At 41.6% G+C, this 14,029-nt stretch overlaps 1 protein-coding gene across 1 annotated transcript in view; it reads left to right on the forward strand.

Moving 5' to 3' along the window:
* Positions 1-5,163: 5,163 nt before the first annotated feature.
* Positions 5,164-14,029, forward strand: part of FOCAD (focadhesin) — a 122,140-nt gene continuing 113,274 nt past the window's right edge. The window contains exons 1-4 of the mRNA XM_084304818.1: positions 5,164-5,266; positions 9,709-9,807; positions 10,247-10,335; positions 13,547-13,621. Coding sequence (XP_084160944.1) covers positions 10,279-10,335; positions 13,547-13,621 — 132 coding nt within the window. The 5' untranslated portion in view covers positions 5,164-5,266; positions 9,709-9,807; positions 10,247-10,278. The remainder of the gene's footprint in view (positions 5,267-9,708; positions 9,808-10,246; positions 10,336-13,546; positions 13,622-14,029) is intronic.

Consider the following 14,029-nt stretch of genomic DNA (forward strand, 5'->3'; position numbering starts at 1 on the left):
GGCCTAAGAGATTTTAAATAAATAAATTTTAATAATAGCAAGCTTTGCTGCTATTGATTTCTAAACTTTCTAAACTGGGACTTTTCTTACTCCTTTTTTTTTTTTTTTTTTAAAGACAGAATTATTTTCTGGCATATATGAAATGTGATACAAGAAATGAGGTATATTGGGCCATTATCAGTGTTGTGACTGTATGATTTTCATTTGGATAATATCCTTCACTGGGAGATCTCACAACACATTAAAAAAGCTGCCAAGAGAACCTTCTGGCAGATCTTGAGGGGTGCTGCTGGCACATCACCCCTCATGGTATGACTGTCCCCTGATAAAACGACTTAGAAAATCATAGAAAAAGTGCAACTGGAGCCAATGATTCCTGTGCACTTTCTCTCCCTGGAACAGAACTCCCAGGCCAGTGAATAGGGCAGTTTTCATGGATTCACTGACCTTCACGACATCTCTTGTCTCAGGAAGTGAAGGGTGGCAATCCTGTTTGGGAGCCAAATCCAACCTGAGCTGTATTTTAACTGTTTTTTGTATAACAGATAGGCTACATTAAGACTATCAGGAAACAATGTTGGCGACACCTCCCAGAGGCGTCAAATTTCTTTCAAATCTGACTAGCAAACGCAGATTTGGCAGCATAGTCTGCAGCGGGTATAAGCAGCTTTGAATCAAACCCAGTTATAACTCTGGCATGGATGCTGCTCTAATGACTCCTAAGTATTTATTTTATCTTATTGGAAGACCTTGGATGCTAAGGATGCCACTGAAAGGAACTACAGAAAACATATCTTAGTTTAAAGCCAGGCTCCAGAAGACATGAAAGTTGGAAGACAATCAAAAAAATCAAATCAAATAAAAATCACTATTCATGAATTTAAGCATGTCCATTAAAGGATCTTCTGCTTTGTTTCTTCTTCTGAGATCCAAGCATAGGAAAAAAAAAAAAAAAGAAAAAAAAAAAGTATTAAAATAGATAGAGACTATAGGACAGTAAATGGCTCCATATGGATTAGATAGATCCCTTTTGTCTCAAGCCAGAAATGACTCAATGGAGATACCAAAAGCCCTTTGCTAGAGTGTTTGGGTTATGTATGTTCTTACATTTAATACCGTGATTCATCAATGTCCTCAGTTGACTTACAGGAAACTCAGGATTTTGAAACATTGCTGGGAATTAGGCAACAGAGTTAATGAATCCAGAGAATGAATGTGATATTATTGATATGATGAACCAAGCATGAAGCCACTCTGGTGATCTGCTTCTCAAAGATAGATGCTTCTCAGTATAAACAGAACTAGACCTTTCAGCACCAAAAAATAAATCAAAAGGATATTTACTCCTTTCCTCTTCAGAGATGTATTTGCAATTTTCATCTAATTGAAAACTATTTTGGCCAGTGCTCATTTGGGCAACAGCAGACTTTTATTTAGTACTGTACTGAGACCGAGTGTCTCCTCTCTTGGGAATAAAACAGAGCTGAAATACGGACAGAGAAGTTTCCTTTGTTAATATGCTGCTGAGATACAATTTACCAGTCTAGGCAAGCTCTGCAAGGTGACAGATTCAAAAACAGAAAAGCTAGTTACCCAAAAGGCTACACAGCAACACCAACAAAAAATAATCTTTATAGTTGTAAGAAAAATAAATAGGAAGCAAAGCAACAGAAGATCACACCAAATACATCCGCAATCCCATTGCAAGACTGGATCCGACTGCAGTTGGGACCCACCCACTGTCTGCCCCAGCAGCGTGTAAGGCAAGGACCTGATGAGGTTTATTGGGAGCACTGCAGAAGACTGCATCTGAAGAGTTAGTGACCTTGAAGAGGCCGTGTCTGCTCTACTGGGCCTTATATTTTGGGTTGAAGAAGGCGGCATATTGCTATGCATTCTGTAACTTACAATGTTGTTGGGAAAGGTGATGGGTATGTGACAGGTGTTACCTGCTCATGGCAGGGGGGCTGGAATTAGATGATCTTTAAGGTCCCTTCCAATCCTAACCATTCTGTGGTTCCTCATGAATTAAGGGGTGGAATGCAGTGATCCTGACCAGAAGCCACTGTACATTGGTGAGCCACATAACATCTGGCTTCAGGAGGTGCAGACCTGTGCTGTGCTGCATGTTCAACATGGCCTTTAGGCCCACCTTGTGCTGCACAGGTCCCCTGGCCAAAGGACAACCTCAGCCAGCCCATTGTACCAGAGAAGTCTTCAGGCAGATCCCAGTTGGTACCAGCAATTGTCACCTGCATGGCCTTGCCCTTACCTCAAACACAGCAGAAAGTTCTCATGCAAGCAATTGTTTTCAAACATATCTGTTTTCTTGAAAGAGTACTATATAATAGCTTCAACAACCAAAAAGGAGGAACCCCTCTCCACAGATGGGATCTGTGCAGTGCCCTGCAGGAAAATCTGTCTTAAGTCTGAATCTGCATGAATGCAGAATTTCTATCATCTGAAGGGATGTGAGATTTACTTCCTATCTGTATTACTCCTTTTATTCTATGTTATTACAACAACTATTTTATTAATCTGTTGTTGCTGTTCCATACGGACAGGCAAAAAGAGCCCCACACTGTCTCTGCCTCCCATTTGGCTCCCCGTGCAGTGGCGGCAAACTTGAGTGCCCTACTCACAGCCTCTGCTACACGGAAAATGCTTGGCAATGCAACCCTTTCACCAAGACAAACTTACTGTGATGGAGCAAACCTACACTAAAATTCCCACAACTTAATCTGGTCAGCATGTGAAGGCCTAAAATCCTTCAAGAAAGTCAAGTCCATTATGCTTTTTTCCTGTTTTTAAGGAAAACTAGCAATGTCCAAAATTATTACTTGGTCCACTGTAAAGGCTTTTCACTCCCTGTTGAGATTTTATTTCTCAAGCCTGACTGAATAATAAAGACTTCCTAAGTATATAACACCTTGAATGTTGTACATCCATTTATACTTACTTACAAAACACCATTAAATGTGATTTTTAAACATATTTAAGATTCAGTGTTTCATAGACCAATTTAACTGGCTTTGGGACTGGTTGTCATTTATACTACTGGCACAACAGAGTACTAGAAGGCATAAATCAGGGCCATGAATGTCTAACCATGATACAAGAACAAACAGAAAATGAGAACTGAAGCATCACACTTTCTAAACAAACAGAACAATGATGAACCAACTGGTCAATGGTGAGATGCTCCCCGCACAAGGCAGAAAGGGGGAAATGGGAAGATTTTTGATTCATGCCATTGCTAATGGTTACCTGGAGACAGACTGAAATTTACCCCCTGCGAAAGGGCCTACATGACCTTTCAGGTGATCTTGGGGTACGACAGTTTCAGTAGCAAGGAGAGTTGCGAGCCCATTGTGGGCTCAGTACACCAAGCCCAAAGCCACACTACAAATAATTGCACACACCTTTTGCAAAAATAAAAATAAAAATAAATTACTGTGAAATCATGTAGACAAAACAAAAGTCTACACGATCTAAGGCATCTGACTGATCTTCGTTGTGTGTGTACACATGTAGGCAGAGCAGGAAAATATAGTTTTGTCCTCTGGGTGACGTTTGGGCTTTTTCCAGGTTCTGAATCATCAGTATGTGCATTCCCACCAGTTCTGTAGGACAAGATATTTGGGATCCTGGAAAACCGTGTATTGCTTTTATTGGTGAACCTGGTCTCAATAAAATAAAATTCTAAGCAATGCCCACCTAAGCAATGCCCATCTAAGCAACTGCTTAAAAATAGGACAGACTTATTTACATTTACTTTTGTTTCATATTTGTTGGCATTTCACTACCTTCAACTCAAACCAATTTGCAGTACATACCCTTGAGTTACTTTGCAGAATAATCTAGCCCTTTCCAAAATAACTTCTCTCAAAGCATTTGTGATTTTTTCTTTTTCTTATGATAACTCCAGAGAAAGTAATTTTGATGTTATTAATAACATGTCTTGCAGAAGTTTCCTGTTGCTCCCATGTTGAGGAATAAAGTGCTCTTGTGTGTTTAAATAGTTTAATTGAGAATACAACCCCTCAGCTGTCTTAGCTGTGAGGAGCATTCAACCTGTTAATAACACTGGGGTTTTCAAAATGCATCACAGCAGAGCTTAAACTAAGCCATCCTTCTCTCTGAGGTCTGGAAGGGCCTGTAAATGAGAAAGGTGTGTAACATGCAGCAAACAGGAAATCATGTTTTCTTCCTGTCCAGTATCTTCCTGATTTCTGTATAGCATGCTGGTCAGTGTACCTCTCAAACCATTTAGAAGGTTGAAGAGACTCACTCTGCAGTAATTTCAAATCTGATGAAGATCTTAATTTCCATGTTCAGAGAATGTATCACAAACTCCCTTATCCATTTCAACCCGAGAGGTATTGTTTCTGTGTAAGTCTTTGGAGTTCAGCCTGTGTTTAACTTTGGATTGATGGGGCAGCAACCTACCAGAAGACTGGTAGGATTCACACTCCCTGGTAGATCCAAGACCAGCAGAATTCAGGAACTCACACCACCAGAACCCACACAAAATCCTGGACCATCAGTGCCCGTGTGGGCCAGTGCCTGGGCCTGGGGCTGAGCCCTGTGGACACAGCTCCCTGGGGAAGCTCCCTGGGGAAACCATCTTGCCCCTGAGGTGCCACCACCATGGTAGCTGCGAGGCATTGTGGCGGTCAGGTGTTGTGGTGAGAAGTCGTGGCTGCTTGGCACCGTCCCGCTACGACATTTCTTCTCAGAAAGAGCAGTCGGGCATTGGAAGCGGTTGCCCAGGGAAGTGGTGGGGTCACCGTCCCTGGGGGTGTTCAGTGAAAGGTTGGACGTGGTGCTTAGGGACACGGTTTAGTGGGTGACATTGGTGGTAGGGGGATGGTTGGACAGGATGATCTGGGAGGGCTTCCCAACCCTACTGATTCTGTGACAGCACTGTGTGAAAACAAGACAGCTTTACCCAACCGCGAGCAGCGCCGGGCCGTGCCTGCACAGGGCGCGGAGCTGCCCTGTGACGCCCGCCCACCCAGGCACCCACAGCCCCGACCCTCCCCGTGGGGAGCCCCACGCCCCGAGCCGCCCCCCGCGGCCCCTCGGGGCCCCGACCTCCCTCCCCTAAGGCGGGGCGGGCGCCACCCCGAGCCGGGGCGCAGGCGCCGGCCTCCGCGCAGCCGCCCTCGGCCGCCGGGGCTGCCCCCGCCGCACGCTGCCGGGCCCCGCCGCCGGGAGCTGGCCGGGACCGGGCACCGGGCTCCGGGCACCGGGGCCGGGCCAGGTGAGGCGGGGTGAAGGCGGGGTGGGGGAGCGGAGCCGGGGGGGCGCCGGGGCGCTGCGGGCACGGCGCGGAGCGGAGCCCTGTCGGCTGCCGCCCTTACTCAGCGCTTTGCGGCGGCAGAGGCTTCCCTGCGGTGTACGCGTGCTGTGGACGTGGCACGTGTGAGCCCTTAAAAATAAGCAAAGCGCACTAAATATGGTTTGAGCGGCAGCGTTCTGCGTTTTGTTGCGTAGTTTTAGCTTAACTTGCGATAATGGCTTTTACCAAACCGGTATGGGCCAGATCTGAAGGAGCGGTGCCAAGGTAACCCTGCTCTGTCTCGGCTGCATTAGGGTTTTCGTACTGATGATGCTGGGGACCCTGGAGCTGGACCTGGTGATCCTTGTGGGTCCCTTCCAACTCGGGTATTCAGTGATTCTCTGTTAGGAAAACAAAGCAGGAGTCCCTTTGCCTATCCATGTATTTTCTTTTTTCTTCCATTAGTTCATTTCTGTGTGTGTGTCTGTGTGTTGGAGGCACAATGGTGGGTGTTTTCCCTGGCTGATGGTGTAAAGTGCCTCCTCAGCAATGCTGATAGGAAAAATACAACTTAGGCCAAACAAACAAAAAAAAAAAACAAACACCTCAGGACAAGCAAAATGTAATTAGTTACAACTTAGCAAGGTAGGCTGCCGACCTACACAGGGAAAGTTTGGGGGATACTTAGTGGCCGCTGTATCCCACCCAGCTGAGACCAGCTGTTTCGGCATGGTCCTGTGCAGCATGTTAGGAGAGGGTTGCTCTAGCGATCTGCAAGGTAGTTAATCCCTTTCATAGCATTCCTGTATTACTATTATTCCTTTTCTTTTTTTCCCTGGAGACAGGGAAATGAGAAAGATCTGCTTGCCTTTAACCTGTTTTAGAAATGGATGGATTTGTTTCATGGTGTTGATGCTTCCTTTGCAAGGGTTGTGTTTTGTATAATGCTAACAATCTGTGTCAGCTGTAACATGGGAAAAACAATGCTACAGGAGTTGTTAATGTTAAAAGAGATTTTGCTAGTTTTTGTTGTTGTTGTTGTTTGTGTGTTTGTTTTTGAGAAGCAGTACTGTCCCAAACGTTGTAGGCTGGGGTAAAAGTTATAAGTGCTTTTCAGGGCTGTTTCTGATAGGCCGTAGAGACTCCTGTCAACTATCATGAGCCTGGCCCTCCTTATTTTTGTGGTAGAAGCCTGATAAAAATAGGAAACACTTTGCTTTTCCAGTTGTTGGGATTTTTGTGTGGCAGTCATGCCATTCTTGGGAGAGGAAAGAATTGCAAGAAGAACTGATACTTAGTCCTGTCTATAAAAGTGGCTTGGCCTGCTGGCAAGACTGGGCAGTAACCATTTTTCCCCAAAAGTGAGGAAGCAGTTGCTCAGATTTTTTAAATTAATAGCCAGTGCTCACCAAATTAAAAGTATGGAAACTGAAGAATGGAAGAAACCTTACCTTCTTGCTTTACTCCTTTATTTTCACAGCATCTGTCTTGATCTAATCTTGATAGCCTTTACATCTTCAGTGCCAAAAGCAAGGCACTAGCTTAAGAAAAAAGACTTTTCAGCAGTAGTGGAGGTGATTTTGTGCTTATTTTTAATTAACTCTAGGTTTAGGTAGTGCTGAAGTTGCTTTTTTTATCATGGATAGAAGTGTCTGCAGCAAGATTTTGGCTGCCTTTAGCTCTTCAGTTACTGTCTACAGCAGCTGTACTTCTCCTAAATGTGTTCTTCTTTTTGTCTCGTTATATCATCACTCTCAGAATGCATAAATTATTTTGTGACATTACTATGAAGGTTTCCTTGTAATGGGAAAACAGGAAACGATACTTGGAGACGTTGGATATAAATGAATAAAAGTCATGCTGGGAAGGTGTGCCTGATTCAAGAGCATACTTAGGAGTTCCTAACCATTTTCTGATTGAAGTCTTGAACTGCTAAGTTTGGTTAACTATCAAATGCTAACAAATATATATAATAAAAATGCCTCTCTTCCAAAGCTTTGAAAGGATAGTAGCCACTACCTTTTGACTGGGTCATACTTCCTTATGATTTTCCTTTTTGGATCATTTCTAAATTTACTAAAAAGGTTAACCTGTCAACTTCTTGCCTCTTGTCAGAAGGGTGAGATGTCAGTGACACTAAAGACAACACTGCAGGTGATCATCTTCCATCATCTATGTATATGGGGGTGCAAAGTCAGGAGAAGGAGATTAGGTGTTCCAAGTAATGCACAGCAAGAATAAAGGCTTCTTTTTGCGGAGGTGAATTAACTGTGAAGTCATATGCATAGGTTAGTTGGACTGTAAAATAGCACTTCATGTATATGTTATACTTGTATGAAGTGATAGCATGGAAGTTAACAGCGCGGTTACAAAGAGAAATTCTAAGTATGTATGGGAGATAAAAAACGCTGTATTTTGTGCCTGTGCAAAATAAAATTAATAATAATAATAATAAAAATAATTAAAAAAACAACTTGGGGAATAAAATAAAGCAATTTGTTAAAAATAAGCTTTATTATGTGGTTTTTGTTCACACTACTTGAACTACTTAAATGTTACAGCCTTCATATATTTTATGATTTCTAATTCTCTGGGTGGTTTCTTAAAAAAAAACTAAGGCCTTCTGCGTAGTATTAAGCCTGTAAGCAATTCCATGCCTGCTCAACAGTGTCTTTCAGAGTGGACAGATGTGCTTTGTTGTATAGTGATGTTACTGTGATGCTTGAAGTTCTCTTTGTAGTTGATGGTGATAGCAGTAGATTTCTAGCTTGTCAGGTCTCTAAATACTATGTGTCTCTAATATGCCCCCCAAAAATGCCATTAAAAGTTGGATGTGCTGGATTCCTGCATTTTACACAAGGTTTTAAATTGCATTGCTGTCTAAGTTTTGCAATAGTGCGCAGGGTGGCATCTTTATTTTTGATTCATCAGTTTCCCATTTACAAAATTCTGATCAGAAACTGTGCAAATAATTGTTCAACTGGGGATGTGACTTTTTTCCTCTTTTTACATTGAGATTGCATTTCCTTGTGCTTCCTTTAGCTGTAGATGGCTAGAGCCAGCAACTGACCAAGGGAAAGTAGGACATTTTGATGATCCTAAAAGAGCTGGTCGAGGCCCTTGTGAAGTTGCTTTTCTTAATCTTTAAAATTAAAGGAGCGGAGGTTAGGGGAGGTCTGCAACCTGGAGAACTGTGGCCGTGTCAGCCTCACTTCAGTCTACGGGAAAATCACCCAGTGTGCTCCTGAAACACATTTTTGGGGATGTGAAGGAGGAGAAGGATCCAGGGAATTATGATTCTAGTCTAGTCAGCATCAGTTCAGTCCCTGGGAATGTTAGGTGGTTAACTGGCTAGGCAGCCGGGCCCCAGGGGTGCAAAGCGCAGCAGGCTGCCAGCGATGCTGCCCTGAGGGATCAGCGGGGGCCCAGTACTGCTGACCATCCCCGCTCACGGCCTGGGTGGAGTGCACTCCGTGGATCTTTGGCGGACATCAAGTTGCAGGGAGTATTCAAAGCACTGGTGAGCAGGCTGTTTTGGGGAAGGACCGGGATGGTTTGGAGAAGTGGGCTGACAGGAGCATTCGGCAGTTCAGCATGGTGCAGTACAGGGGCTTGCATCTGGATTGGAGCAATCCCATGCACTGACACAGGCGGTGGGTGACTGTTGAGGAAGCAGGTCTGCAGAAAAGGCCCTGGGGCAGTTGGTCCTAGCAGATGCCAGGTTGAACACGAGTCAGCAGTGCAGCATGGCAGCAAGGAAGGCTGGCTTCATTTCGGAGTGTGTTAGTAAGAATGCAACATCTGTGACCATGATTATTACTGTCTGTCAGGTACTGGTGAGATAGTGTTGTGAGTGCTATATCCAGATTTAGGTACCACAGCACAAGAAGGACACTGGGCTACGTCCAGTAGAGGTCATCAAGATGGTCAGGGAGCTGGAGCACAAGGCATACAAGGGGAGGCTAAAACAGCTGAGCCCTTTCAGCTTAATTTCGGATGTTTTTTCTTTAGCTGCTTAAATGCCAGGAATTTTATATTTGTTGAGGTGGTAAATATTATTTTTCAGGTTTTTTTTGCTGTGAATGGAATTTGTTGTGGCACATCGTGCGTTTGCATGCTTGCAGATTGTTTGATACAGTCTTTCAGAAAATTGGTGGCAATATTTTGAATGCATTGCACCAATAGCATGTCTTGAAATTGGAATATAGTGCATGCATATTTTGTCTTGTTTCTTATTGCAAAGCATTAAAATTAGCTTTATAGCAAGTGCTAGGTTTTTGTATTTTATTTTTTTTTAAGAAAGCCATTCAAAGTTATTGAAGGTGTGTTTACAACGAACTGAAATATTTTAATGTTTGCAATTTTTCATCAGTGTCAATGGTGTGCAACCAGGTAAACTGAATTCTGATTTCTCTCCAATTTAGGTACCTGTGTGCTTGCAGGTGTCTGTGTACTCCAACTTGGAAATTTTTTTTGTCAAGTCTTCCAGCCCCTAACTACAGTTACTATTTAAAGTCTTACAGGTGGGTTTTTTTTTTGTTCATTTACTTCTGTTTTTACATGAAATACTTGAAAAATATACGGAGTTTTTTGCATTTTAAATTATATATTAGAAACAGAACACTCCTGAGCTGTCCCATTACGAAGTCAATGAAGTTAATGCCCTTGAGGGCATTCTTAAGTGTATGCTCTCAGAGTACACATGTGAAACTGTGGAACCATGTGGAACTGTGTATTTGCTCCATCTTTAAGAAATACTGATCACCCATTCTTCACATGAGAGCACTAAGTATTCAGCATTTCTTGGGTTTAAGGCCTTAAAGCAAAGTAATGTGGTGTACTTAGGGGGAAGAAAAAGATATAATGCTTACACCTGCTGTTACGTGTAAGCAAACACCTGAGCAAATTTTCTGGCAAATAGCAAACATAGTCCCAAACATATTTTTTTAATCTCTGTTGCAGAGTATGATTTAGTGTCACATGACAGAGCCAAAATGTCAGACGACATCAAGAAGAGGTTTGAATTTCCTAATACAGTTATTCAGTCACAGGTAATTTTTATTTTTTTAAACATTAAATAAATTGAATTGTCTGCAGAAACCTTTGTTTCATGTCCTGCTGCCTGGCTCTAAAGAGGTGGTAAGAACGAGTTTTTAGCTGCAAGGCCAGAAAACTGTAAAAGTAGGTTATTCTCAAGCGTCCTGGGTGTCTCAGCCTGGAGCAGAGAAGGCTCTGGGAAGACTTTACTAGTGGCCTTCCAGTACCTAAAGGGTGCTTACAGGAAGGCTGGGGAGGGACTCTTTGTCAGGGAGTAGAGTGATAGGACAAGGGGAATGGTTTTAAACTAAAAGAGGGGAGATTTATATTAGAGGTTATGAGGAAATTCTTCACTCACAGCGTGATAAGACACAGGAACTGGTTCCCCATAGAAGATGTGGATGCCCCATCCCTGGAGGTGTTCAAGACCAAGGTGGCTGAGGCCCTGGGCAACCTTATCTAGTGGGTGACATCCCTGCCCATGGCAGGGAGGTTGGAACTAGATGATCTTTAAGGTCCCTTCCAACCCAAACTGTTCTGTGATTGTATGACATATTTTTCTCCTGTCTGATGAGAACTAATGTTGAATTACTGCAGTCTTGTCTGTCCTCAATAAATGCAGTTTCTCTGTCATCAGCAGACCAAAATGCCATTATTTTCAGGTCTGTCTGTTGGCTTCTGATCATATTCACCTGTAACTTTCTGATTTAGATCAAGTGTTTACCATAGTATTTTTGGTGGGCAGCAAGGAAGAAAGTACTAAGTTTTGTTATTAGGTCTATTACTTAATAGATCTATTACGTCTATTTTTTCAATAGATCTTTACAGTTTTAGTCATTTCTCATTTCAGTATTTAAAATGCTTCCCTTTAGCTATAGGATCAGAGCTAGCTTCCCCCATTTTCTGCTTCTTCCTATTTTAAATTCAGGGTTAAATTTGCAGCCAATTATTTGATGGATTTAGTTGATGTGAATTCAGTCTGGGCAACATGGTTCCTCTGCCTTTTCAGTTTAGCTGAGGTTGCATTGTTTTACAGTGATTGAGTTTGAAAGAGAGACAAAGAAGTCCACTTGCAAACAGATTGGCAATTAAGTGAAGAAGGTATGTTCCTGAAAGCTAGATTTCATCTTTAGTCTAGCAAAGTGTCTTGTACTGCAGATGAGTTCATGTTGTCTAGCCTTGGTGAGCAGGACTCAGTATCTTTTTACCAGTTTTCAGAACTTCCTTTGGTGTAAGTATTGCTGATATTTCGTGTTTGTTTTTTTGTTTTTTTTTTCATTGCAGTCTCTTGTCTCTCTTCTCTGCTGTCTCTTGGTTTATTACTACAGCTGTTTGTCATGAAGGAGTTTGTGATGTGCTTTGGTCTTTTCTCTAGCTTCCACTTCTATTCTCTGACTGCTCAAAAGCACACCATAATCTTCCAGCTGTCATCAGACATTTGCTCTGCAAAGCATGTAACCTGTACAGACAGAAGATCAGCAAAGGGATGGACTTGAGCAGTTTCCTGGGACACAAACTTTTACTGATAAATCAAGTTCCTGGATGTAATGGCTAATCTGTGTTCTGACTTTTCTGTATAGCTTACTCCAGAAGACTCTATTAATAACCTTTTTTTTCCCCAGTGTAATTAAATTGTTTTTAAGGATGCAGGTATAAATTCATTTTTTTGAAGTTCCTTATCAGCAGGAAAATTAAAAATAATAGATTTGCTTTTTAAGTTCTCTAAGAAAAGATCTAATCTACCTGGGGAGCATGTTGTTGCTTTTGCAATCAGATAGCTGCAGCGAAACAAAGATATGACTTGTCCCCCTTACTCATTTCGTTTCCACAACAGTAAGAGTCTTGGATAGTAAAGCAGTAAAGAAAAAAAAAATTATATTAAAATATATCAGAGTACATATCAAAACCTTTGAAAGGCACAGTCCTTGTAGTCTAGGAAGGCTTGTAGTGACATTGTTCCTGGAAATGTGGTCTGTTCTCTTGGAGTTTGTCATGTCAGGCTAGCAGCTAGCATCTAAAGGAGGTGTAAATAAATCCTGAAAGGAGAAGAATCACACACAGAATCACAGAATTTATAGGTTGGAAACCTGGAATCATTTAAAATCTTTGTCTTTCTGTACACTAGTGAAACAGAAATGTTACTGGTGGTTTGGTTTGGTTTTGTTTTTTCATCTTGGCTTCCTAGTTTACATTTTTTCCAAAAGTAAATATCAGTGCTTGCTACAGGAGAGCAGATGCAGCTGTTATTCTGGGTACATTGGTAATCTGCAACATTTTTATTTGCTTACTATGAAAATATATCTTTCTGCCTGTCTCAGAAAAGTTTGTCTGTGTAGTTGTATCAATCGTTATGAAGCAAGACAGAATAAAGCATTAGAGAAAAAACAAAAGTCCAAACACCCTGAAGCATTTGAAATTTATTTAAGGTTTAAGTCTATATTTACATTTTAAAGGCAGTTTGAATAAATCAGGTATTTCTTTTGTTGAAATAGAACGAGAAATTTATTTTCTTACTGCTCAAATGAACAAACATACTGTTGTTAGAATTGAAGCCCTGGTCTCAAGAACAATTTCCTGGAGAAACTTGAAAATTTAAATGAGGCTTGTTCATGATTTCTTTACCACAGAATAGCTTTATGAGGAATACAGTTAAATCCAAATGTCTTGTTTAAAGTAAATTAAACATTTCTGGCGGTAGTTGTGCTGTTGGGTATGTAAAGGGCTTAAGTTATAAGGCTACGTTCATCATCAGTGTTTTGTTGAACCTGTGCCACAGAACTTTGCAAGAGTGTTTTACATGTGTTCTCTTGTTTCCTCTCTTGCTTCCAATGCCCTGTATAGTAAAGGATATACAAATGGTCAGTGCTGCGGAGTACACTGAGATCTGTGCAGTGGTGGAGCTGTACATGTCTGTTACAGTTGATACGTTAAAATACCTGCAATTCCTGAGTATGTGCCTAATACTAATCTTGTAAGAGGTTCTGTACAAAGAGGCCCTTGTCTCTGTGTGGGATCCTATGGAAGTTTGTTTCCCTTCTGCTGCAGGGTAATGGTAAAAAATATGGCAGTATTAGGGGGTTGTTTAACTCTGTATTTCATCTTCCATACTAGTATAAGTATGGTATTTCAAATCATGATCATAGGCAACAGAAGTATAAATTCTTCCTACTAGTGGGGTGAAAAATGATGTTTCATCCGTGTGTGTGTTTTACTTATCTGTTTTAGGCTGTGGGTCATCTGATTGCTGCAGTACTGAAAGAAAATGTTTCTTCAGGGAAAATCAAGCAGGCATCTCAGCAGGTATGTGCCATTCTTCCACTTCTTTATCTTCTGTCCATGGGTGCTTACATTTTTCTGCTGATTTCTATTCTGTAATTTCAAGAAACTGTAAGTGAAGTATGTTGGCAGTACATGTCTGGGCGTACAGGTGATGGCGAAGTCTTCTGGATCAGAAGGCAGAAGCCTTAATTTTGCTGACTAGCAACATCTAGGTATGCTCAACTGAAGTGAGTTTTGTTTAAGTTTATTTACTTTACCAGAAGTGAATTGTCACGTGGGGAGATAATGCCTTTTGAGTAAAAAAAAAAAAAAAAAAAAAAAAAAAAAAAAAAAAAAAAGTTTATATTTTGCATCAGAATAGGGATTTCAGAAAGCATATCCTTTTGCATGCCTGTATCGGTGTTTTCTTTCCTATTACCTAAGTAAAGC

This window comes from Netta rufina, assembly GCF_964035555.1.
Source record: "Netta rufina genome assembly, chromosome: Z".
Classification (NCBI taxonomy): Eukaryota; Metazoa; Chordata; class Aves; order Anseriformes; family Anatidae; genus Netta; species Netta rufina.